The sequence below is a fragment of the Mustela nigripes genome, chromosome 13, assembly GCF_022355385.1.
Source record: "Mustela nigripes isolate SB6536 chromosome 13, MUSNIG.SB6536, whole genome shotgun sequence".
NCBI lineage: Eukaryota > Metazoa > Chordata > Mammalia > Carnivora > Mustelidae > Mustela > Mustela nigripes.
This window is the reverse complement of record NC_081569.1, coordinates 28103190-28129647: the sequence shown is the minus strand read 5'-3', so window position 1 is coordinate 28129647 and position 26458 is coordinate 28103190. Positions and strand designations below refer to the sequence as shown.

The 26458-nt window shown below is 41.3% G+C and overlaps 1 protein-coding gene across 4 annotated transcripts in view; it reads left to right on the top strand.

Annotated features, from left to right (window-relative positions):
- The window catches only part of PEAK1 (pseudopodium enriched atypical kinase 1), a 312205-nt gene that overhangs the window by 236093 nt on the left and 49654 nt on the right, over nucleotides 1-26458 (top strand). For all 4 annotated transcript variants that reach the window (XM_059371768.1, XM_059371770.1, XM_059371769.1 and 1 more), the window contains one exon: nucleotides 7373-10632. In XM_059371768.1, coding sequence (XP_059227751.1) covers nucleotides 7490-10632 — 3143 coding nt within the window. In that variant the 5' untranslated portion in view covers nucleotides 7373-7489. The remainder of the gene's footprint in view (nucleotides 1-7372; nucleotides 10633-26458) is intronic.

Sequence of the window (26458 nt, the reverse complement as noted above, 5' to 3'; positions counted from 1 at the left end):
GATGACATATAGGCGATAGTTCCTCACTGAAAGTGTCCTTAAAAGCCCATGTATAGCACTGAGGAATCTTGACTTTGTCTCTATGGCAATGTGACAGATTTTATGAAGAAAGATAATGGCCTCCGGGAGTCATAGGACTGGGGAAGGAGCTTAGCAGTGCCTGCCCCGTCCTCCCTTATTATTACCAGATTCTCCTTGGGTGCCTTTAGGAAATGCTCTATATATGGTGTTTAATATACCACCTACACAGTCTCCCCCGTTCACTGACTTGGAAATTAAATCCAGCTTGAGGAGCTCCGGCTCTTTCTGTGGGCCTGTTTACTCCCAAGATTGAAATCCAGGGAGGATTTAGTTGTTTTGTATCAAATTTGCTTGAAACTGTTGGACTTGAAGCAAACTAATTATTGTCATTGTCTGTATAGCAGTAGAGAGAGTGAAAAACAGTAATAGGTTCTTAAAAAGCTGTCATGACTTGAAGTGAAATAGGCTACTCTTCGGTAGCTTCATCTGTAGCCTGAAGGGGTTTGGTCTTGAAAACTGTCAAACACAAAATCGGATTTTAGATCATGGAATCGCGGTTAGCTTCTAGGGGCAGCCTCAGCCATTCAGCTCTCTCATCGACCATTCCATCTATAGGTTTACTTTGTAAGGAATGGGGAAGCAAAGGGCTTTCTCTTACTGAACACTCCATTTGGCTACTCCGTATCAGACCTGTTTTGGCAAATAAATAGAAGACACCAGATTAGACTGTCCTGTTTCCCTAAGTGCCTCAGAAGACACATATTTGACTTCTCAAGCATAACTTCAGCGACAGGAGTTTCCTGATTTGGGGGTGTCAGTGTTTGTTGAGCAGGCAAAGCTGCGAGTTCCTGAGTACCACTGAAGTTCTTGCACAAAGACAGTAAAGCCCAAGAATTGTCCCTTGGACGGAGCTACGTCTGATCTGGTACAGCCTCTCTTTCTAGGAGCCTGTTACAAGTTAAAGTAGTTTTGACAGTGTCTTTCAGTGCGTCTCCAAACATAATTAGTGTTGACAAAGGAAGCCCTCATACTTAAGGCTTTGTGGCTTAGACAGCAGCTCCATCTGGTGATGGCTGAAGGTGTTTGCCTGCTTCATCTCATGGTCCTCACAGCAGTGTGCACACAGACTCTGTAAAAGACTGTCAAATCCAAAGTCTCCACTTTAGTGATGGCTTTCTGTTGCATGCAACGCTGACATGAGCTCATCGTGTTCTTGCTGAATCTCATTTGTCTGTCCTGTTGATAATGTGATAGCTGCTAATCAGCTCAACAGCCATCTCTTGAGTGAATTAACTTACTAGCACTCGATGTGGGGAATTATTTTGACTATTTACCAGGCTTGGAAAAAAATATATACTGTACTGCTTTAAAAGAGAAATGGAATCCCTCTCTGATCCGGGGTAGATTTAACTTCATTAACAAGATATTAGGCTAGGATGCCTTATTCTTTTATATTTAATGCAACATAGTGCAAAAAATGTCTTTTTAAAAAAATTCGTGGTGACTGACATGAACTGTCCCAAACTATTGATAGAAGTTACTTCCAAGTAATAGGATTACACGTGATTTCTATTTTCTTTTATGCTTTTCTGATTTTTCACAGTGAGCATATATAACAAAAGAGAAAATCTCATGTAACAAAAGAAAATAATAATTTAAAACAAAAAGGATTGTAGCTTGCTGTAGACTCGTGCTTCAGTTCTTTCTCAGATTTTTGTCATTCACCGTGTGGCCTTTTGGGGGCCCTTCAGCTTTCCTCAGTCATAAAACAGAAAGATTGAAATGGAGCCTGAGCAGTTTTAACATTCTTGGTTTGGGAATTATCTATCTTTTTCCCTGTCTCTTCAGCCTCACACTCTCTTGTGTCTTTCTCCAATATTAACATTCAGCATGATCTCGTTTTTGTCATCTTAAACTAAGGAAATCCTTTCTGGACAACACCACCACCCTGGCCCCGCTTCCACTTGGCTCGCTCTTTCTTTCAGTTCCCACCTAAACTTCTTCAAAAAGTTATCTACAATTACTTACTCTTATCTTCTCACTCTGAAACTGACCATAGTCTCCTTTTCATCCCCACGGCTACACCACGATAGTTAAAGCTAAAGGCACCAATGAGCTCCTGTTGCCAAGTCCAATAGACGCATTTACGCCCTTATTCCTCATTACCTGTCAGCAGCATTTGAAATAGTTGTCTTCTCCCACTTGAATGAAATCTCCTCATCCGGCTTGTGTATCATCACTGTTATGACTGTTACCTTTGAGTTTTTTTCAAAGGTTCTTCTCTTCTCCCTGGTTTACCCATGAAAGCCACCTCCTAGTTTCTTACTAGCCTAGATATTCCTACAGTAATTCCCAAACAGACAAGAACAGCAGAATTCCTTTCTGTATTCCAGTCTTCTAAATTCAACTGCTTCCTCTAGTATATGGCAACAAAGTATGGACTAGTAACCTTATTCCCGAAAAGTTGCACCTCCTCCAACGTTGTCTATCTCAGTAAATGGCCCCACAAATCATTTAAATACATAACCCCAAAATCTCAACATCTGTTACTCTCTCCAGAATCTAGTCATTCGTACACTGCATTCCTCCACCTTCCCTGATGCCACATCCTAATGCAGATCCTCATCATACCTTATTTTGCCCATTTGCCCATTTGTCATTTTGTCTCCTGGCTTCCTATCCTGTTCCCCCCAGTTTATTCTCTAATCGGCAGCCAGGGCTCTTTTATTTTTGAGTCAGATGTATTGAGGTGTGATTGCTATACAGTAATAAATCTTGTTTTTTTGGTGTAGAATGCTCTGAATTTTGACAAATGCTTGTAGTCATCTAACCACCACCACACAGCATTTGGATTGTTCGAGTTTTTACCTATAAACCTTTGTGCACATGCTTCAGGGGAAACATAACTTTTCATTCGTCTTGGGTGAGACTGCTGGGTCTCCTGGAAAGCTTATGCTTAACTTTATAAGAAACTGCAAACTCTTTATGAAAGTGGCTGTGCCGTCTGCATTCCCACCAGCGCCATGGGAATTTCACTTGTACCATATCTTTCCTAGCGTCAGTTTTCCTGTTTGTTTGCATTTTAACCATTCTGGTGGGTGCACAGAGGTAGGTATCTCATTGCCATTCTAATGTGCGTTTCTGTACGACTAAGGCTACTTAACATCTTTCACGTGTTTATATATGCATATTGGTGAAGTGTCTGCCCAAAGTTTTGCCTATTTTTTAAAATTAGATTTGTTTTTTTTTTATTGAATTTTGAAAGTTCTCCATATATTCTGGATACAAAGTATATATATATTCTGGATACTTTGCAAAAAAGTCTCATCTGTAGTATGTCTTTCCATTCTCTTATCAGTATCTTTGACAGAGCAAACATTTTTAATTTTGATAAAATCCAAATTGTCTGGGTTTTTTTGTTGTTGTTCACTTGTTTGTTTTTTAAATGGATCGTGCTTCTTGCTTTGTATCTGAGAACTCAGATTAACTCAAGCTCACAAAGATTTTCTCCTGTTTTTTCCTCATAAAAGTACTAGAGCTTTACACCTTATACTCGTATCTCTGCTCCATTTTTAGTTAATTTTTGTATAAGAGGTGTGAGGTATGAATCCAGGTTTACTTTGTTGGTTATGGATATCCCGTTGTTCTAGCACATTTGTTGAAAAGAATATTCACTGCTGGAGGTGAATATCAGTTGCCTATATTTGTATTGTCCTATTTCCAGACTCTGTTCTGTTCTATTTTAATCTGCCAGGGGTCAGCAGACTTTTTCTGTAAAGAACTAGATAGTAAATATTTTAGGTTTTGCAGGCCAAGAGGCAAAATTGAAGATATTGTGTAAGTACTTGTTTAATAAGAGAAAACAACTTTCTGTGAAACTTTTTTAAACTCAAGATGTAATATTTGAGTACAGTTTTCTGAAATGCAGCTCTACTAATCCGAAGAATGGAACTCTTTTTTGGGAGACGGATGACATTTTGCTTAACTTGGGTGCTAAGTTAGTGTTTCCTCTCAAACTTTATTACAAAGTTCATCTATTAATGTGAAATTTGACATACTTTTATCTTTGAAAAATATCTTTTCACGTGGGTGATACATGTAGTAGCAGAAATGCTGGTCCGTAGGTGCTTGGAAAGTACTGCGAGGTGACAAGTGTGCTGCCTGCCACCTGTCAGAACTTCTGAATTCTGCAGCATAGCACAAAGCCACCACAGAGGGAATGGAAACAAATGAGCCTGGCTATGTCCCTGTAGAGCTTTATTTAAGGGCACTCTGTTTGGAATTCCATATAATTTTCACTTGTCACAAAATACCATTCTTTTGAGTTTTTCAATCATTTAAAAATTTTAAAAACATTCTTAGCTTAGGGACATACAAAAACAGGGGACAGGCTAGATCCAGCCTATAGGCTAGTATTTGCTTGCCCTGCTCCCTCCATTTCTGTTTCCATCCTTTGAGCATACCCCATTGTCAGGATTACTGTAGCTTTATGCTAAGTCTTGAAGTCAGGCAATGTGAGCCCTCCAACTTTGTTCTTTTTCTAAATTACTTTGGCTATTCTCGTTCCTTTGCCTTTCTGAATACATTTTAGAATTAGCTTGTTGATTTCTACCAAAAAAAATACTGCTTGGATTTTGTTAGAATTAGGCTGAATCTACAGAGCAAATTGGGGAAAATTGACACCTTAAGAATACTGAGAGAAGTTGGTATCTCTCTCTGTTTATTTAAGTCTTTGATACAGTGCTTTGTCGTTTTCTGCGTAGAGATTGTAGATTTTGCACATGTTTTATTAGATTTAGACCTAAGTATTTCATGTTTTGGGGTCAGAGTTCTCTTTTTAAAATGCAAATTGGATCGTGTTGCTTCCCCTACTTAAAACCCTTCAGTGGCTTCCCACTCCTCTTAGCATAAACTCTGTAATCTTGCAAAGCATAAATGGCCCTGCATGATCTGGCCCCTGCTCTCCCTTTCAGCCTAATTTTATGCCTTTCTTCCCCTTTGCACAAAACGTTTCAATCTCAGACTAGCAGGAAATGTTTTTATCAACTAAGGAATAGCTTTTAGAATATCAGAAAGACTAAACAAATGTTTCCAAACAAATGCTTGAAAAATATATTTTAACCATGTTGAAAAGAACCATTTGATGATCTTCAGCAAAGAATGAACTTGGGTTTTGGCCCAGTTTTTGTGCTCTCTTGTGTGGAATCCTTTGATCTGTAAGTCTGTACTTCTTCAACTGAGTCAGAGGACTTTATGAACAGTATTCACACACGACTTAGCTCTGTGTGCAGGTGTATACACACACACCCACGAGCGGAAGAAAATATTCTTTTCTTCATTTTACATATGCCGAAACTCAGCAGAAAGACTGCATTTCTGACCAAATAAAGGATCCTGCTGCTGTCCTTGTACATGCATAAAGTTAAACTCTTCAGCCATTAAAATTGTTCTTACATGAACATGACCACTGCCAACTCTATTATAATATCCAAATTAGAAGTGCAACACTGTAGTGATGTTCTGTGGGGAAGTCCGCAGCTATGTGCCTAAGACAAAAGAGAGAGTCAGTCATACGATTTGTTTCTTTGTTTGTTTGTTTTTTAAATAAATGAACACATTTAGTCAACTGGTGTTTATTCAGATCCTTATGCTAGACGTATTGAGGTGAATAAGATACAGCCCATACCTTGAAGAGGCTCAAAAACTAGTGGGGAGACAGACAATTAAAAATGAAAGTGCTTGTTCATGAAGCTATGTCTAAGTGGCTTTCATAATACCAAGGAAATGAGTAGCCCAGCGGGATTTACAGTATAATAAGACAAGTTGATTGTTAAGACATAAGGCTAGCAGGGAGGCAAGGACCATATCATGAAAACCTAAGGGACTTATATCCCATCCCATCCTGTAACTCAGAGGTTCCAATACCTTAATGCACATAGAACTCATTAAACAACAACAGCAACAACAACAACAACAACAAAACACAACCTGGAGAACTTGTTAAAAAATCAGATTCCTGGAGTCTTCCCTCAGAGACTGACTAGGTGGGTCTAGGGTGCTCCCCTGAGTGGTTCTTATTTACCTGGTAACCCCTAGTCTGCACACTGACATTTGGAAGTCAGTGCATTAGGTAAGATTGAGCCACCTTGGGGTGCCTGGGTGGCTCAGTGGGTTAAAGCCTCTGCCTTCGGCTCAGGTCATGATCCCAGCGTTCTGGGATCAAGCCCCGCATCGGGCTCTCTGCTCAGTGGGGAGCCTGCTTCCTCCTCTCTCTCTCTCTCTGCCTGTCTCTCCGCCTACTTGTGATTTCTGTCTGTCAAATAAATGAATAAAATCTTTAAAAAAAAAAAGATTGAGCCACCTAATACTTAAGTAGGTAATAAGTTGAGCATATTAGCATTTTAGAAACTAATTTTAGAAAGGAATGAATTTGATAATAGTACACAGAACAATAGAATCACCTGAGACTCTCATTAAATATGAATTCTGATCCAGTAGATCGGGGGTTGCACCTGAGATACTGCATTTCTAACAAAGTGTGGTCCGAGGACCACACTTTGAGTAGCCAATGTAGAAATGTTGGGTTGAAATGGGGTGAGATGCAGACATGAAGATCGTTGAGAGCCTGTTGCAGGGATCTAGGTAAAAGATGGCGAGTCTCTGAACTATTAGCAGGGTCTGCTAATGGCAAGAAAGTGTTCCAGTGAAATGTAATAGACCAAATTGACAAGACTAATTTAAGGAGTTTGTTAGATATGGAGTTAGACGTGAGAAAAGAGGTGTCAGAAATTGAGCTTAGCTATCTAAGTAGATGATAATGACATAATTGAAATAGGGTACAGGAAGAGGAAGGAGGTGGCCTAGAGAGTACAGGGGAAGGCTGGTTAGAGTAGAAAAGGTTCCTGAAGTTGAGAAAAGGGATAGCCAGAGGATTTGTTTTGAATGCATAAAGATTGAGGAGTCTATGAGATATCCAAAATTAAAAGGCTAGGTAGAAGAAGAAGAACCTTCAGCAGACTACAAAGTGTCAGACAGGTTGGGAGATATTAAAAAGAGCAGTTTCAAAGACACTCCCAAAGGGCAAGGTCACAGTATCATTGCCACATAGACATCAAGGAAAAGATTATATATAGTTCAATGAGAGGGTACAAAATTATGGCTGCAAAATGAACTTTCCAGAATGCTGATTGGCTAAGGGGAGTTTGGAAAGTGCCCAAATTAGTATATCTCTCAATCTTTTAATTTAAGGAAAAGTTGAGGAGTGGAGCCAATTGTTTTAAGTCATTCATCTGATTTAAGGCCTCATAGTGCCTTTTCCATTTAGATTTTCTTTTTTTCCCTCCCCCCACAGATTGATCATACCTACAAGAGCTGCTATGGTACCAAGGGGAGGTGAAAACTGATGGACGAAAGTTTTACTACCATGCACTGAAAAGAAAGCATTGTCTGTGAAGGTCCTTTTTTAAAAATGTCTGCTTGTAACACCTTTACTGAACACGTTTGGAAACCTGGTGAATGCAAGAACTGCTTTAAACCTAAAAGCTTGCACCAGCTTCCCCCAGACCCTGAGAAGGCACCCATCACCCATGGCAATGTGAAAACTAATGCCAATCACAGTAACAACCACCGCATGAGGAACACTGGAAATTTCCGTCCTCCTGTGGCTAAAAAACCCACTATAGCTGTGAAGCCCACTATGATGGTGGCAGATGGGCAAAGTGTATGTGGTGAACTTAGTATCCAAGAACACTGTGAGAACAAACCTGTCATCATAGGATGGAACCGAAACAGGACACCCTTGAATCAGAAACCACTTAATAATAATAATGAAGATGACATTGAAGGCTTTAGCCATGTTCCTAAGCCTTATGGCAATAATGATAGTGCAAAGAAGGTATCAAATAACAATAATGGACTAACGGATGTGTTAAAGGAGATAGCAGGCTTGGATGCCATCCCTCAGATAAGAGGAAATGAAACAAACTCCAGAGAAACATTCTTAGGAAGAATAAATGATTGCTATAAAAGATCACTGGAAAGAAAGCTTCCACCGAGTTGCATGATGGGTGGGATCAAGGATACTCAAGGCAAGCATGTGATTCTGAGTGGGAGCACAGAAGTGATCAGTAATGAAGGGGGCCGGTTCTGTTACCCAGAGTTTTCTAGCGGCGAGGAGAGTGAAGAAGATGTACTTTTCAGTAACATGGAGGAGGAGCATGAGAGCTGGGATGAGAGCGATGAAGAGCTGTTGGCCATGGAGATTCGCATGAGAGGGCAACCGCGCTTTGCTAACTTCAGGGCAAATACTTTGTCTCCTGTTCGATTTTTTGTGGACAAAAAATGGAATACAGTCCCCTTGCGAAATAAGTCCCTGCAGAGGATCTGTGCTGTCGACTATGATGACAGCTATGATGAAATCCTAAACGGCTATGAAGAAAACTCTGTGGCCTCCTATGGACCAGGAAGTGTTCAGAGCATGGCATCCTCTGACTCTGCATCACCAGGTTCTTCTTTAACAGAAGAATCGCGTTCTGAGACAGCCAGTAGTTTATCCCAGAAGATCTGTAATGGGGGAGTATCTCCGGGTAACCCCGGAGATTCTAAGGACATGAAAGAAAGGGAGCCCAATTGTGAAAGTCTCTCTGGTAATAGTCAGGAGAAGGACTCCTCACAAGCACCTAAAAGCTCAGTAAAAGTTCCAGAAACACACAAAGCCGTCCTTGCTCTCCGACTAGAAGAGAAGGATGGCAAAATTGCCGTACAAACTGAGAAGCAAGAAAGTAAAGCCTCTACAGATATCGCTGGCCAAGCCATAACCATAAACCTCGTCCCCGTGGAAGAGCAAGCAAAGCCTTACCGAGTTGTCAATCTGGAACAGCCACTGTGCAAGCCATATACTATCGTGGACGTGTCGGCAGCCATGGCCAATGAGCACCTCGAAGGCCCTGTTAACAGCCCCAAGACAAAAATCTCATCTTCTACTCCAAACTCTCCGGTGACATCGCCTGCACTGACATCAGGACAAACAGGTGCCCATTTCCAAAACTCCAGTGCAATACGATACCAGGAAGTGTGGACTTCCAGCACCAGCCCGCGACAAAAGATACCCAAGGTGGAATTGGTTAGCGGTGGAACTGGGTCAAACATCCCTCCGAGGAAAAACTGTCACAAGTCAGCACCCACTTCACCTACAACAACAAACATTTCCTCTAAAACTATCCCTGTTAAGTCACCCAATCTGTCCGAAATAAAATTCAATAGTTACAATAATGCTGGTATGCCACCTTTTCCAATTATCATTCATGATGAGCCGACTTATGCTCGGAGTTCCAAAAATGCCATCAAAGTCCCCATTGTCATCAATCCAAATGCGTATGACAATCTAGCCATTTACAAAAGTTTTCTGGGAACAAGTGGAGAACTCTCGGTGAAGGATAAAACTACCAGTATAATAAGCCATACTTATGAAGAAATCGAAACTGACAGCAAAGTGTCCGATAACAGCACCAGCAAACCTACTGACTGTCCCCAAGCCAAGGGGTTTTCCAACAGCACAGAGCGTAAAAGGGGCTCAGTGGCTCAAAAGGTTCAGGAGTTTAACAGCTGTCTTAACAGAGGTCAGTCTTCACCGCAGAAAAGCTATAGTTCTAGCCACAGCTCCCCAACAAAGATCCAGAGAACCACTCAAGAACCTGGGGCCAAAACCGAAGGCCCTCAGGAGTCTCCGATGACGTGCACCACCAGCAGCAGCAGCAGGGAGAAAGCGAGCACGGTGCTTTCTCAGATTGTGGCTTCTATCCAGCCACCGCAGTCCCCTCCAGAAATGCCCCAGTCTGGCCCGAAAGCATGCAGCGTGGAAGAGCTGTACGCGGTTCCTCCAGACGCCGATGCTAAGAGTACCCCTAAGAGTACACCAGCCCGACCCAAATCTCTCTTCACGGCTCAGCCCGGTGCTGAAGCTGAAGCCCCGCAGACCACAGAAAGCCCGACGACCAAAGCACGGAAAGATCCGCTCACAAAGCCGGTCACCAGCCCTCTCTCCAAATTAGTGGCCAACCCCCAGAGCGAGCCACCACCTCCCTTTCCCCCACCTCGCTCTACTTCCTCCCCTTATCATGCAAGCAACCTTCTGCAGAGGCATTTCACCAACTGGACCAAGCCCACCAGTCCTACCCGGTCAACAGAAGCTGAATCGATTTTGCACTCGGAAGGCAGCAGGCGGGCCGCTGATGCGAAACCTAAGCGCTGGATATCATTTAAAAGCTTCTTCCGCCGCCGGAAAACAGATGAGGAAGAGGATAAAGAGAAAGACCGAGAGAAAGGAAAACTGGTGGGCCTGGATGGCACAGTCATCCACATGCTGCCGCCACCTCCAGTCCAGCGCCATCACTGGTTCACAGAGGCCAAAGGAGAGTCCAGTGAGAAGGCGGCCATTGTCTTCATGTACAGGTGCGATCCTGCCCAAAGCCAGCCCAGCGCGGATCAGAAGGCCAGAGCAGACCAGGCAGCCGTCAGAGAGAAGGATGGGGCAGAGGACGGGTTACTGCAGGACTCAGAGAAGAAGAAAAGGAGTCATTCTTCTCCATCACAGGTTCCTAAAAAAATCATCAGGTATGTAAAATAGAATGGCAGAGTATGGGAATTATTTTTAACACATTTTTAGGTGCTAAGTTTTTTACATCTTTGAGATTACATAAGAGCCATTTATGTTTATAAGTAGCACTCAGTGGCCATCGTCTATCTTTATAACTGCATTCCAAGATTAGAGTATTATTAAAGTGATCTTACTGCACCAAGCAAGGTTTATGGCCCTGGAGCTTTAGCTGAAGCTAAAGTAACCTGCTGCATTCTGGTGAATGGAAAGGGGCTTGAACACAGAAAAGCAAATCCATAACACCTTAATAGCAGTAAATAATACGTTGCTTTGAAATCCTATGATAGTGTGAGGAAGAAACAGGATCAAATGAATAAATTGTGGCACCCTTCTTACCCTCACTGTAGATGGAATAAAGCTCCTCAAGCCATTCATTTTGGTGTTCACCAAGGTGTTAGCTCTATATGCATTACTTTGTTTTGAGGGAATATTTGGGGTTTTATTGTGTCTCTTCTTCCTAAGTATTGTGGAAAAGGGGGAGGGGAGTGTGCAGTGGAGACAGGGCCAGCAGTTTAATGATCTAACACGTGGGCGACAGAAGAGAAGTTGGTCATTGAGGTTGAGACCCAGCCAGGAGTAGAATCCTGATGGCAGCTGGCAAGTGCACACCGATTCACATCCACTCAGTTCTCTAGCTGTTCAATTCCTTTCTCAAGTAAGTGTTCGTGATCACATTCCCAGGATTTGTCTCCCATCCACACAACAGCCCTACAAATTGGTTGTCTTCTTCCAAAGATCAGAGAAGTTAAGAAGTAAGCAGATTCATGTAGTTCACAGTTGACAGAGCCAGAATTCAAACTTGATCTGTCTGATTCATTGTATTCTTCCCACAGTGTTGCACTGTTCACAAACATAAGAGCAAGCAAGATTTGTATATTTTCACTTGTAATCATTCATATGAACATTCATGTTTAGGAAGCTTAAGTTTTTTGTTTCTCATTTGTATTGTAAGCAAAATTAACGAAATGCCAATAAAAATAAGAACTATTATCCCAAGTTTGTAACAGATGGGATGATTTCCTTATATCCCCTGTACTTTTTTTTTTTTTTCCAAGATTTTATTTTTAAGTAACCTCTACACCTAGCATGGGGCTCAAACTCACAGCCCCAAGACCAAGTGTTGCATGCTCTACTGACTAAGCCAGTCAGGCACCCTGTACTTTTTATTTTTAAGCAGAAATATGCCCTGAGTATTTCTTTCATCTGATTCTAAGTCTGCCTCCCTCTTACTTACACAGTAAGCCTTCTCTACCAGGCCTGGCCCTTTCTTTGGCAAACTCTTATGAGAGCGTAGATCCGCTCATAAGACCAGCTTTTTGTTAGAACAGTACAGATAAAAATTAAGATGAATACTTAATGCCTTCACTCTTTCTAGCAAAATGTTAAGAAGTTTTATATATATATTCTTTACGAAAATAAGCTTTTTATATAACCCCAAAACAGTTGTCAAAATGCTAGCAAGTTCCTGTTTTCCTTAAATCCATATAATAGCAAAGCAAGTAGAATAGTGGTAATATATTCCTGGAAAGAGTAGTCTTGTCATTGGTAGTTGAAAGTGGATGATAGAATATCATACTCCAGCGGTAATAAAACACATGTATTGCAGGTTACTGTTTTATTTAGGAAAAAAGCAATTTAAACAGCACCTGGTTGGAGTTACTTATGTCAGATAGTTCTATCAGATCAGTAAATGGCTTCACTCCTCATTAAGTAGGGCTGTGGTGTGTTTATCCGCATCCTGGAAGGAAGAGCCAAGCAATGATTTGGCCTCTCTTCTGTGGAATGAGATTTTCTACTTTGGCTGCATTGCCACTGCATGTGGGCCTGAGGACAGCCCAGACCCTTGACACAGCAGACCCCTTACTGTATAGCTTATATTTTCACAGATTTGCTTGTACATGAGCCAGTCATATTTTCCAAAATTCATCAGTTCTTGACAAGTAACTCCATGAGGGGTACCTGGGTAGCTCAGTCAGTTCAGTGCCCAACTCTTGGTTAGGGCTCAGGTCACGATCTCAGGTCCCGAGGTTGATCCCCAGTGGGCTCCACGCTCAGCGGGCAGTCTGCTTCCCTTCTCCCTCTCCCTCTATTCCTGTCCCCATGTGTGCTCTTTCTCTCTCTCTCAAATAAGTAAATCTTTTTTAAAAAAGGTAACATCCATGAATTGAAGCAGTGCGGTTGGTTTGCCCCATTGGTTTCAGATTTAACCGTGCATCATGGTAACTTGAGGGCTGTTAAAGCAGAGATTGCTGGGCCCCACAAAGTTTCTGATGCAGTGGGTGTGAGGTGCTGTGGGCCCTGAGAGTTTGCACTTCTTACAAGTCCCCAGGTGATACCGAGGCCCCTGGCCCTGGGGTTACACTTTGGGAGCCACTGATCTCACCACCATTCAGAATCTAAAGCTAATGTGCTGTCCTCTAAGTAGAGCATTTTTGAGGTATTAAGGTTTTCTTAGAGACACTCTAGAATTGTCACATTTCATATTTGTCTCAGAAAAGGGGGTTTTAAACAGTTTTGTTTTAATCTAAACATAGATACTCGTTGAAAAATATACACCATTTCCTTTTTTAATAATTACTTAATTTACTTGGATACACCATTGGTATTTACTTGAAGCAACTTAGAAAGGGAAAAATGTTACTGTCAAATGTCAATATTTGTGTTTCCAGCCTGATGGCGGTGTAATCATTAAAATAGCATCCTGTGGCTGGGAACATACTGCTGGAAGAAATGAAAATTCAAGTTTTTCTATAAGTAATGAAGATTCCAAATCCAAACTATAAGAAATAAAAAAATACTCAACTGAATGCCAGACCCTAACAGATAAGAGATTTTGTAGAGCCTTCTGTTACGGGATTAGACTGTTATTCAGTTCATTTATTTGACTCTTCAGGCAACAAAAAATGAGTGTCTTAACTGTGCCTTATATAGGCCATCAGGACAGGTGAGGGAAAGATCATCACACTGCTGAAATAACAGGTTTGGCTTTGACTTCACTTCAGCTCTCCATCCGGTCCTTCAGGGGACAGTGATTATAATGACAGCTATCACTGGAGTTAGTTTGAGGGTATAAAGGGAAAATATGTACGAGACTTTGCACAGGGTCTGGCATAGGTTGGGTGCTTTAAGATGTCAGTAGCCCCTCTGCCTTCCATGTAATAAATGCTAAAACAATGTAATGTGTGTCATGGTACAGAAACATAAAGCACAGAGATTAGATCAGCTTAAAAGAGACTTCTCAGAAATGAAATATAAACCAGTTCTTAAAAGACAGATAGGATTTTTCCCGCTGCTTGGGAAAGACATTGCAGACAAAAGGAACAATATATGCAGAGTCACAGAGAAGATGATAGCAAACAGAGTCCAGACAGGTGGCTGGAAAAGGATAATGAATAGACCTATGGTTCTTCAAATGCGGTCAAGGCAAGGTCAAATAGTGATCATGCAAAAGTCACCGTTTTCATAATGAGACATTATTCTTTTCACTGCACTGACATTTGCACTGATGGTTCAAAAACAATAGAAGGCAAAATTACTTACACCTTAACACAAGTCAAAGCCATGGAATAATATTGTACAAATAGTTAAAAAAAAAAAAAAGTTCATTTAAGCATGTCCTTGGTGAAGTAGTAAATTTTATTAAATCTCAGCTCTTGAGACTGTGTCCATTTAAACATTCCATGTGATGAAGTGTGAAGTATACATAGATTATTTCTGTTGAATACCAAAGTATGGTGGTTATTGCAAGGAAAAACAGTTTGAGTTACAAAGCTGAGCGAACCACCTTTTTCTTTTCTTTTCTTTTTAAGATTTTATTTATTTGCCAGAGAGAGAAAGAGAAAGCACAAGCAGGGGGAGCGGCAGGCAGAGGGAGAAGAAGGGAGCTTCTCCCTCTCAGCAGGGAGCCCAGTGAGGGGATTTGATCCCAGGACCCTGAGAACATGACCTGAGCTGAAGGCAGACGCTTAACTGACTCAGCCACCCAATCCCCTAGCCACCGCTTTCATGGACTGCCTTGAAAGAACAGGTGGCAGACCCACTGTGGCTATTCAGACTTGAGTGCTTTTCTTAAGAATGAACATAGTAAGCCTATTACCTCAAGGAAAACAACTGACAGTATTTGTTATCAATGATAAAAAGTTAAGGCTTTCAAATAAAAATAAGATTTTAAAAAAATTTTTATCTGCTATCATGACTTTGACAGCTTCCTGATGTTTAAGGATCTTTCTGATGAGAATGGTGGTATTTAAAAAAAGATTTTTTAATATATAATGAAATGTGTCAACATTTGGAAGATCTGCATAACTCAGTGAACTAGTAATTTCAAATGACCTAATGCACAATATTACAAAATTATGCACAAGTAAAAGATCCATTGAAATTGCAAGTTGGATGGATATTTTTCAATGCAACTGAGGCCAGAAAGTTTATTGATATGGTTTCAGGTTCCACATTGCAAATAATCTTTAAGACTTCCACTTATCAAGTTCTTATATGGTACCAAGGAGAATATCCACAATTATCTAAAAGACCACTAATAGACTTTTTCCTTTCTCACCTCGATATCTGGATGAGATCACATTTTTAAATATATAGTTGACCGTGGAACAACACAGGTTTGAATTGCATGGGTCTACTTATATATAGATTTTTCAATAAATACTGTAAAGTACTATAAGTGCATTTTCTCTTCCTTATGATTTTCTCAATAACATTTTCTTTTCTCTAGCTTACTTTATTTTAAGAATACAGTATATGATACATATAACATACAAAATATGTGTTAATTGGGGTACCTGGGTGGCACAGTTAAGCAGTGGACTCTTGGTTTCAGCTCAGGTCATAAACTCAGGAGTCATGAGATCAGGCTCCTCATCAGGCACCACACTCAGCGTGGAGCTGCTTCAGATTCTCTTTCCCTCTGGCCCTCCTGCTTGTGCTCACTTGCATTGCTCCCTCTCTCTCTTAAATAAATAAATCTTTTTTAAAAATGTGTTAATTGGCTATAACTAAGACCTGCTTAATAGTAGGTTACTATTTTTAAGTTTTGGGGGAGTCAGATTTATACACAGGCCTTTTTTTTAATTGTTTTTAAAGATTTTTTTTATTTGATAGACAGAGATCACAAGTAGGCAGAGAGGCAGGCAGAGAGGGAAGGGGAAGCAGGCTCCCTGCTGACCAGAGAGGCCAATGCAGGGCTCGATCCCAGGACCCTGAGATCATGACCTGAGCAGAAGGCAGAGGCTTAACCCACTGAGCCACTCCAGTGCCCCTGTACACAGGTTTTGACTATAGTTCCCCTAACCCCTGCGCTGTTCAAGAGTCGACTGTATTTTAACCAAAGCAGCATATCACAGCCGATTGAATGCAGAAGCACATGTGAGAATTCAGCTGTCTTCTCTTAGGTCAGATACTAAAGAGATTTGAAAATGATGTTATAAAATAAAATAACCCTATTTTTAAAGGGTTTATTATTTCTAAATGAACTAGTAACTATTTTTAAATTGTCTTATTTTTAATTTCTAATATGGTATCAATTGGTAGAATTCACATAAACAAACGCCCTTGAACTTGTCGATAATTTTTAAGTGTAAAGGAATCCTGCAAACAAAAAGTTTGAGAAGTGCTGAGACAAGATGTGAAGAGGCTTACATGATATGTTGAAATATTTGGCCCTTATCTTTAGATTTTGGGGCAGAAACTGTTTCTTTTCTTATTCTTCTTTTTTTTTTTTTTTTAAGATTTTATTTATTTATCTGACAGACAGAGATCACAAGTAGGCAGAGAGGCAGGCAGAGAGAGAGGAGGAAGCAGGCTTCCCGTAGAGCAGAGAGCCCGATGCGGGGCTTGATCCCAGTACCCTGGGATCATGACCTGAACCAAAGGTAGAGGCTTTAACCCACTGAGCCACTCAGGCACCCTAGGGCAGAAACTGTTTCTAAGGGGGAAAGTGTGTGACTTTTTTTTTTAAAGATTTTATTTATTTATTTGAGAGAGAGAGAGCACAAGCAGGGGGAGTGGCAGAAGGAGAGGGAGAAGCAGGGTCCCCACTGAGCACAGAGCCCAGTAAGGGGCTCGAGCCCAAGACCCTGGAATCATCACATGAGCCAAAGGCAGACGCTTAACCAGCTCAGCCACCCAGGCACCCCTAGTGTGTGACTTTTTAAATTTTTTTGTTTTAAATTTTTATTTTAAGATTTTATTTTTTAAATAATCTCTCCACCCAATGTGGGGCTTGAACTCAAAACCCCAAGATCAAAAGTTGCATGCTTCAGCCAACCAGGTGCCCCCATTTTTTTTTTTTTAAATAAAATCTCTATTGGCAGTACTATTGAAAATGGGCTGCAAAGTGGAAATACTGTTTACCATGATATTAGTCAAATTTTGACTCGGGAATATATCCATAGGCATCATTTCTATCTGACTAGTCTGGATGAAGAGAAGGTAATTTAGTGGTTATTCTGGTCTATAATCCCGTGGGAATTCCTTCACTATTGTTTTTAGAAGCACTAGCCTACCTACCATCTCTCCAGCTCTTTGGTGTCCATATCATGAGGAATAATATCACTTAGTGAGAAAAGCACTAGAGTCAGACTAAGATTTGAATTCCATCTATACTACTGGTAGTTGTGTGGCTTTTGACTTAACCTCTCTAAGCTGAAGCTTCCCAACCTGTACAATAGAGATAATAATACCTACCTTATAGAGCTACTGTGAGCACTAAATTGATAACTGTAAAGCATCTAGCACAGTATCTAGCAATAGGGTTAGCCTCTTTATAAATTCCATTTAGGGCACCAGAATTTAGAATAATCCTTGCTGAATGTCTTACCCCTGTAGTCTGTTTTTAGAACAGCTTTCTTAATGTAAATCCAGTCATATCCCCACACTGCAGAAGGCCCTATATATGTGAATTTTGTCACCTGTTTAATCTTATTTACCTTCTTGCTCTTGAACCTCAGTTATTCTGGCTTCCTTCCTTTCTGAGTGCCTTATTTATAAGGTTTACCATGACATCAGTACTTTAGGACTACCTTTTTAAAAAGATTTTATTTATTTATTTGACAGAAAGAGATCACAAGTAGGCAGAGAGAGAGAGAGAGAGAGGAGGAAGCAGGCTCCCTGCTGAGCAGAGAGCCCGATGCGGGACTCGATCCCAGGACCCTGAGATCATGACCTGAGCCAAAGGCAGCGGCTTAACCCACTGAGCCACCCAGGCGCCCTAGGACTACCTTTTAATTGGATACTGTCTTAAAATGGGTCCTTTATTTATTTTCATGTTAAAGTTTTTTGTGAAAGAAAATTTTAAACATATACAAAAGTAGATAAATTAGTAAAATGAGCCACCATTTGCCCTAAAACCACATTTCAACAATTACCAGTTTATGGCCAGTTTTGATTCATCTATACCCTTATTTCCTTCTCCTGTTATTTTGAAACAAATTCCAGACATTTTGTTGTAAATGTTTAGTATGTATCTCCAAAAGGTAAGTTCTTTTTTTTTTTTTTTCCTCCCATCATGACCATATGTTAGAAAGGATTCTTTAAACTTTAATGACTAACTCCTGGCTAAACAGCATCTAGTATCAGGATTTTAAATACTAGGGGTTTTTGCGTGGCTCAGTCAGTTAAGCATATGCCTTTGGTTCAGGTCATGATCCCAGGGTCCTGGGATTGAGCCCCACATCAGGCTCTCTGCAGAGCAGGGAACCTGCTTCTTCCTCTCCCTGTGCCCCACTCCCCCAACTTCCCCAGCTTGTGCACTCTCTCTCTGTCAAATAAATAAAATCTTAAAGAAAAAGATTTTAAATATAAATATATTCTGATGACTCCTTTCTGGACCTCCCCCATGATTCACATACTTACCCATTTGGCATTTCCACTTGAACATCAAGTGGACATCTCAAATGAAACATGTCCAAAACAGAACTCTTGATTTTTCCCTACAAATCTATTCCATCCCAGGTCTTCCCTTCTTGGTAAATGATCCCACTATCCATCCAGTTACTCGTTCCAGGAAAGTAGCAGTCACCCATGGTCTTTCTTTTCCTCACCCCCTACATGCAAAATATCAGTGAATCTTATTAATTCAACCTCTAGAATATATGCCAAATCTGTTTACTTCTTTCCATCTCTGCTTCTACCACACTGGTCCAGGCCACCCTCATCTCATCTGATTTTCCTTTTCCATTTAGGAAAAGCATTTTCCTTTCCATTTAGGAAAAGTATTTTCCTAATTGATCTCCCTGTTTTAATCTCTAATCTCTCAAGAATAACCATAGTGTCAACACAATGAAGGAAGTCCATACGTAATATGACCACTGCCTACCTGTTTAACCTATCTCCTACTCATCCTCTTGTGCATGAGCTTCTCACAGAACAGTTTTCTTTCTTTCTGTTCTTCAAACATGCCAAACATAATCCCTTTTTATCAGCTATTCTCTCTCTGGAATGCTTTCTTCAGATCTTTGTATGGCAGGCTCCTTGTCATTCTGCTGGCTACTTGTCTATTTGTCTAAGATAGAGATGGGGGTGGTGTTGCAGAAGAGGGAGAGAGAGAATCCCAAGCAGGCTCCCTGCCCAACATGGAGTCCAGCGTGGTCTTGATCTCAGTCCTGAACACATAATCTGAGCTGAAATCAAGAGTCGGACACTTAACCAACTGAGCCTCCCAAGTGCCCCATTCAACTATCAATTTTTTTTTAAAGATTTTATTTATTTATTTGTCAGAGGGAGAGGGAGCACAGGCAGACAGAGTGGAAGGCAGAGTCAGAGGGAGAAGCAGGCTCCCTGCAGAGCAAGGAGCCCGACACAGGACTCCATCCCAGGATGCTGGGATCATGACCTGAGCCGAAGGCAGCCGCCCAACCAACTGAGCCACCCAGGCGTCCCTCAACTATCAATTTAAATGTCACTTCCTTGGATTCTCTACTGACTGCCTAGTTTTAAGAAACTTGCCCTACCCTTAGTCACTTCCGATCACATCATCCTTTTCATTTTGGATTTATTCACATGTTTGTCACTTTTTTTTACACTATTCCATCTTCATTTCACTCCTTTTTTTTGGATTCAATTTCCTTCTTTCTCAACTATGTCGTTAGTAGTCTTTTCAATAATCAGTGTGGTAAATTTATTATTGATTAAATCATCTTTATTTTGTAATCAGTAGGTAGTATCTATTGCCAATCATATGTCCTTAAAAATTTAGTTCAAATTTTTTTTTCTAATCAATTAGAAAACCTTAGCCAATACCTAAGAAAATACTATAACTCACCCCAAATAACGATAATATTTCCAGCCAAAGTTTAAGATCTCACTTGCTCACGAATGGCCTGTTTTGGCAAGACTTTCTGGCTTCATCAGCCCTGAAACAACATCTTCCTAATTAGCAAAGATCCCCAGCATGCGTTTCTGTGTGTCATTTATATCTGTTTTCTCTCGGACTCCCAGAAACATCTAAGGAATTCAGCTATGCCTCACACTGCTGGGATTCTGCCCAAACCTCCACCAACTTCTATTTTGGACAGGCAGATAAGATTTGGCACACCTTTACTCCCTTAAGAATGCCATTCGTCTATATAAGCTTTTCCTTTATCCTTCCAAGATCTTTTTGATCTTCTTAGAGTCCTTATTGAGAGTCCTCAATAATCCAGGAGTCAATCCTAGGAGCTTTCTAATCCACTAAAAGGTTCAAGAGTATAGACCAAAAGTTGGAGAACTATGGCATACAGGTGGATCCAACTTGTCTACCTGTTTCTCTAACAAAGTTTTATTGGAAAACAGCCACACTCATTCATTTGTATGTTGTATATGGCTACTTTTGCATTATAACAGCAACGTTAAGTGCAACAGACACCATATGGCCTATAAGGCCTAAAATATTACTGACTTCACAGAAAAAGTTGGCCAAGTCTCCAGACTATGCTATAATATCTGATTTGTCTATGGTTGTCAGGCATGCTAGTGGCTGGTGTCTATTCTAGCCAGACACCGCACAGTTTTGCAACTCCCTGAAGTACCTAGAGTCTGGGTCTCTTTATATTCATGTGTGTATGGGAAAAAAAAAAAAAAAAAGTCTGAGCACTTTTTAGACTGTGGTAAAATGCAATGTCCTTCTCTCTGTAAAGGTCAGTTAGAAACTTGAATTTTTTTGATGCTTATGCTCCAGTTATACCTTAATTTGCATTATCTCTACTCTTTGCCAAAAGAATCCTATCAAAGTCATCTTTTCATGCTGGGGACCACACTGGCCTCTGAAGATCAAATTCCTATTCCTCATAAAGAAAAAAATTGGAGACAGAAGCTGAAAGTAGCTGCTTGCTCTCCTGATCACATAGTCCTTGCTCTAAAGAAACTTCTGGACTACAAGCATTTATAAAGATCACATCTACATTTGCTGATATATTGGTCCTAAAGTTAGATGAGTTCATAAAGCCCTTACTGTTGAAATTCTAAATAATCCTGTTTTACAGAGAACTGATAAACATCTCACTTGGTCCTAATCACAGAATGATGCAGAATGATTGTTTAAGTGTACCATGATGGGATGGTCTTCAGATGGCTTTACATTCCTTTCCCTTCTGGAAGGTGATAAAACTCCAGAGAAGTAAGGTACTTGCCTAGAGTCTCATAATGAATATATTCCAAAGTGAAGAATCCAACTGAGACTTCCCCATGTATTGGGTCAGTTTTGTTTCCTTGTTAGCCTAATGAATCTGAAGGTAAACACCAGTATCTTACTGTATAATTCTTTTTTTTTTTTTAATTTATTTCTTTGACAGAGAGAGAGATCACAAGCAGGCAGAGAGGCAGACGGTGGGGGGCGGTGGGGAGCAGGCTCCCTGCTGAGCAGAGAGCCTGATGCGGGACTTGATCCCAGGAACCTGGGATCATGACCTGAGCCGAAGGCAGCGGCTTAACCCACTGAGCCACCCAGGCGCCCCTTACTGTATAATTCTTAAAACACTTTCACTCACGTTATCTCAGTTGTCTCAACATCTATGACAGTGCATCCTTCCTATTTTATAAGATCTTGAGAAACAGAGTCTCATCGACATTCCCAGGGCTCCTATGCAAATAGATAGCAGAGCCAGAGTCTGACTTCAGAGGTGTTTGGCCCCTGAATGATTTTTTTTCTTTTTTGCACTCTTGATGGTGGTTGTTGAGTCCGTTGGTTTCTACCATGTCTTTTATAAAGTCAGTCTCAGTGCAAGAAGGGAAGTCTGTGACCAGGAAGAGATACGTCCTGATTCATCGAGCAGTTGAGCAGTCTCAAAGTACTCAAAACGGGCATAGTTGAACATAGTTGCTCACTCTCTTAAAAGCACTTAATATGAATTTCCTAATTAATACATACTCCTATAAATGTCACTATACTCATTTTATAGATGAATGATGGGAGGCAGGGGCAGAGTAGTGGTTGTGGCAGCGCTGAAATGAAATTTGAGTTTCTCATTTCCAGGCCTGTTTTCAGACCTCGAGGCCACAGTTTCAGCCAGTGATTATTTAACATAACTGCAGTAGAGTATGGATTAGAGTTATCAGGTAATATTTAAAAGTTTAATTCCAGGAGAAGCAGTTTGTTCTCATATGGTGCCTTGATAATGGTGATTTGTTAATAGCAGGGAGAAAGGCTTGGCAAAGAACAACAACAACAGGGGCACCTGGGAGGCTCAGTGGGTTAAAGCCTCTGCCTTCAGCTTATGTCGTGATCTCAGGGTCCTGGGATCGAGCCCCAAATCTGGCTCTCTGCTCAGCGGGGAGCCTGCTTCCTCCTCTGTCTCTCTGCTGCCTCTCTGCCTACTTGTGATCTCTGTCTGTCAGATAAATAAATAAAATCTTTAAACAACAACAACATAACAGCGGTGCACACTGGCCCGCTCCCCACTCCCAGTCTAGTTCTCCTGTATTAAAAGAGCCTCAGGAGTCAGCCTTTGGCCTTTCTGTGCTGCTGGCACAGGGACAGAGCTCCAGTCTGCATCAGGGAGATGGCCTGCCCCACACTGGAACCTGTCCTGATGCCAGTCTCCATGGTGGTGCAGGCTGGGATTTTACTGGGAGGAATGCAGGTACAGAACCGTAGTAATATCCTCTAGTGCCTTGCTGTCCAGATCCCACCTGATTTGATTTATTCAACACCCATTTATTGGGTGTTTGCTATAATTCTCTGTCCCTTCGTATTAGTCTGTGTGGGCTACCATAAATAAAATACCACAGACTGGGTGACTTAAACAACAAAAATGTATTTGCTCACAGTTCTGGAGGGCAGAAATCCAAGGTCAGGGTTCCAGTTGAACTGGTTTCTGGTGACGACTCTCTTCCTACCTTGCAGAAATGACCACCTTCTCGTTATGTCCTCACTTTCCTTGTGTGCAGAGGAAGAGACAGACCAAGCCCTCTGGTATCTTTTGTTGTGAGTACAGTAATCCTATAGGACAGGGTCCCACCCTTATCCCCTCATTTAATCTTAAGTATCTCCAAATATGGCCACACTGGGGTTTAGGGCTTCAACATATGAATGGGGGGATATGAATGTTTTTCCAGAACACCTGTTATCAGTGTTCAGAGAAGGAAGAGTCCTGAAGACACAAAGATGTCTTGGCCAACTTGAGGCCTGCATAGTCTTTAATGACTGAGTTTGAAGTAGATGATGAAAAGAAGGGAAGCAAATCTAGGTAGACAGAGAAAGTAGGTTCAGCACAGATGGAGAGTATAGTGTGTCCAAGGTATAGGAAGTTACGATGTAGAAATACATTGGTTTGTGTGGAGCTAAAGAAATTTGGAGTAAGGAGGGAAACATACATTGCAGCCTCATTGTGAAAGGCCTTGAAGACCTTTAGGTAGTTCAGATATGACCTTGACAGGTCACAAGGATGTGGAACAGAGGAACAGCAGAACAAAATAGAGATTTTAGGAAAAGAACCCTGGCCCAGCAGTCTGCCCTTTTTGCTCATCTCTGTCCTCTGTTGATACTGGGAATTGAGGTCATGCTGCATGTCGGGAGCCTCGACCTATTGCTTCTCTCACAGATGCTGCTTCTTATTTTCAGAGGTAACTTTATCCAGACAGGGCTCCAACTAAAAACTGTGAATGTCATACTAGACCAAATCCTTGTTTTCTAACATATTGTGAGTTTGTATAATTGTATTCTAAGAATAAACCTCAGAAGGTAAGGATTGGTTCCAAAACAGCCCCCTCCTCTTTTTTTAATAGCCCTTTATGAATCTCTCATCTGTGACTACTTGAATTATTTTGTTTCCCTTTATGTCACTTCTGAGCAGCAATGCTCCAACTTAAAATTTTCTTTTCTTTTTTTTTTTTTTAAGATTTTATTTATTTATTTGACATATCACAAGTAAGCAGAGAGGCAGGCAGAGAGAGAGATGGGGAATCAGGCTTCCTGCTGAGCAGAGAGTCCCACACGGGGCTTGATCCCAGGACTCTGGGATCATGACCTGAGCTGAAGGCAGAGGCTTAACCCACTGAGCCACCCAGGCGCCCCCCCAACTTAAAATTTTCATGCTCACTTTTTACACGTTGATCCTTTTTATACTTGAGGCACTAGGACCAACTGTGTCAGAATCTCCTGGGTTGTTTATATAAATTCAGATTCCTGGGCCATCCCCCAGAGCTGTTAAATTTGTCCCTAGAGGTGGGAGCCGCAAATCTGCATCTTTAGCAAGTTCCCAAGGTAATTCTTAGTCACACTACAGCCTAATAACAATTAGCATAATATTTTAGAACATTGACTTTGAAGTCACTCAGTCCTGGATTTGAAACCTGCTTTCACCACTTATTAGCTCTGTCATCTTGGACAAGCCCTGGTTCAGGTTACCTCATCTGTAAACTGAGAGGCAGAGTAAGGTATCTGTTTAGACCACAAACCCTAGGTTTTAATCTCTCTTCCACCAGTTAGCAGCTGTGTTACCTGAGGCAAATGACTTAACCTCTCTGGACTCTAATTTCTTCATTTGTAAAAGAGAGATAATAATCTGCCTAGAGCATTATTGTGAGACTTAGAAGAATTTAGGAAAAACTGTGAGAAGAGGGTAGATTTTGTTCTCCCCTCCCTACCTCCACCCAAGGCATGACAGTGTCTGAGACCATTTAGTCATCATGACTAGGGAAGGAGAGAGTGGTTCCAACACCTGGGTAGAGGCAAGAGATGCTAGTAGGATCCTACCATGCACAGGACATCCCTTCACAGCAAGTATTATCTGGTCCGAAATGTCAGTAGTGCCACTTTTGAGAATCCTGGCTTAGAACAGACACACAATAAATACTATGTACGTTTTGGCTGCTGTTCAGATTCCCTGTTACAGGAATAACAAGCCTTACTTGGAGTGATATCGTTAGGAGACATATATCTAAGTACAGTACCGTACTCAGCAAATGCAGAGGCGGTTGTGATGGTGCATCTGTGAACGCAGTCTTTCTGTACTAAAGCAGCTCCTTTTTTTTTTTTTAATTTTTTATTTTTTATAAACATATATTTTTATCCCCAGGGGTACAGGTCTGTGAATCACCAGGTTTACACACTTCACAGCACTCACCAAAGCACATACCCTCCCCAATGTCCATAATCCCACCCCCTTCTCCCAAACCCCCTCCCCCCAGCAACCCTCAGTTTGTTTTGTGAAATTAAGAGTCACTTATGGTTTGTCTCCCTCCCAATCCCATCTTGTTTCATTGATTCTTCTCCTACCCACTTAAGCCCCCATGTTGCATCACCACTTCCTCATATCAGGGAGATCATATGATAGTTGTCTTTCTCTGCTTGACTTATTTCGCTAAGCATGATACGCTCTAGTTCCATCCATGTTGTCGCAAATGGCAAGATTTCATTTCTTTTGATGGCTGCATAGTATTCCATTGTGTATATATACCACATCTTCTTGATCCATTCATCTGTTGATGGACATCTAGGTTCTTTCCATAGTTTGGCTATTGTGGACATTGCTGCTATAAACATTCGGGTGCACGTGCCCCTTTGGATCACTATGTTTGTATCTTTAGGGTAAATACCCAATAGTGCAATTGCTGGGTTGACAGATGCTGGCAAGGATGCGGAGAAAGGGGAACCCTCCTACACTGTTGGTGGGAATGCAAGCTGGTGCAGCCACTCTGGAAAACAGCATGGAGGTTCCTCAAAATGTTGAAAATAAAGCAGCTCCTTTTTGAAGTAATCCTTTTGCAATGTAAATAACTACGTTGTTTAGAATTTTTCAAAAGTAGACACATCTGTAGCCATTAATACCCTTTTATAATAGCTTCTAATAATTTTAATAATAATTCTGTTCTTTGCAAAGCACTCTTACTTCTTCATCTTCACAATCAGGCATTTACGGTCGAGTCTTTACCATATACCAGACTTGCATTATGGTGCCAGTGTGGTGGGGGTCAGTTCGGAGACAATCCAGTTCAGATCCCGACTCTACTACCACGTTACCCTCGTAACCCCGGGCAACTCATTTCACTTCGTCTGAGCTCAGTTTCCCTATCTGCAAAATGAAAGCAACTGCCTCAACCCCCTGAAGTGTTTTGACCTGGGAAAGCGTACAGCTTGTGCAGTGTCGAGTAGGAGCAGATTCCCGTCCCCTCCATGAGCCCGCAGTGTTTTCAGAGCATGGTGTGACATACTCCTCTCCCTCCTCGGACTCGAAGGGCAGACAGGCAGTGGAGGGAGACAAGAGGAAAGTGGAGAAGTTGCTTCTCCAGTGCTTCTGCGCATGCATAAAAAGTCAAGGGCCCCTATCCTCCCTTGGGTAGTCCTTCTCGTCTAAT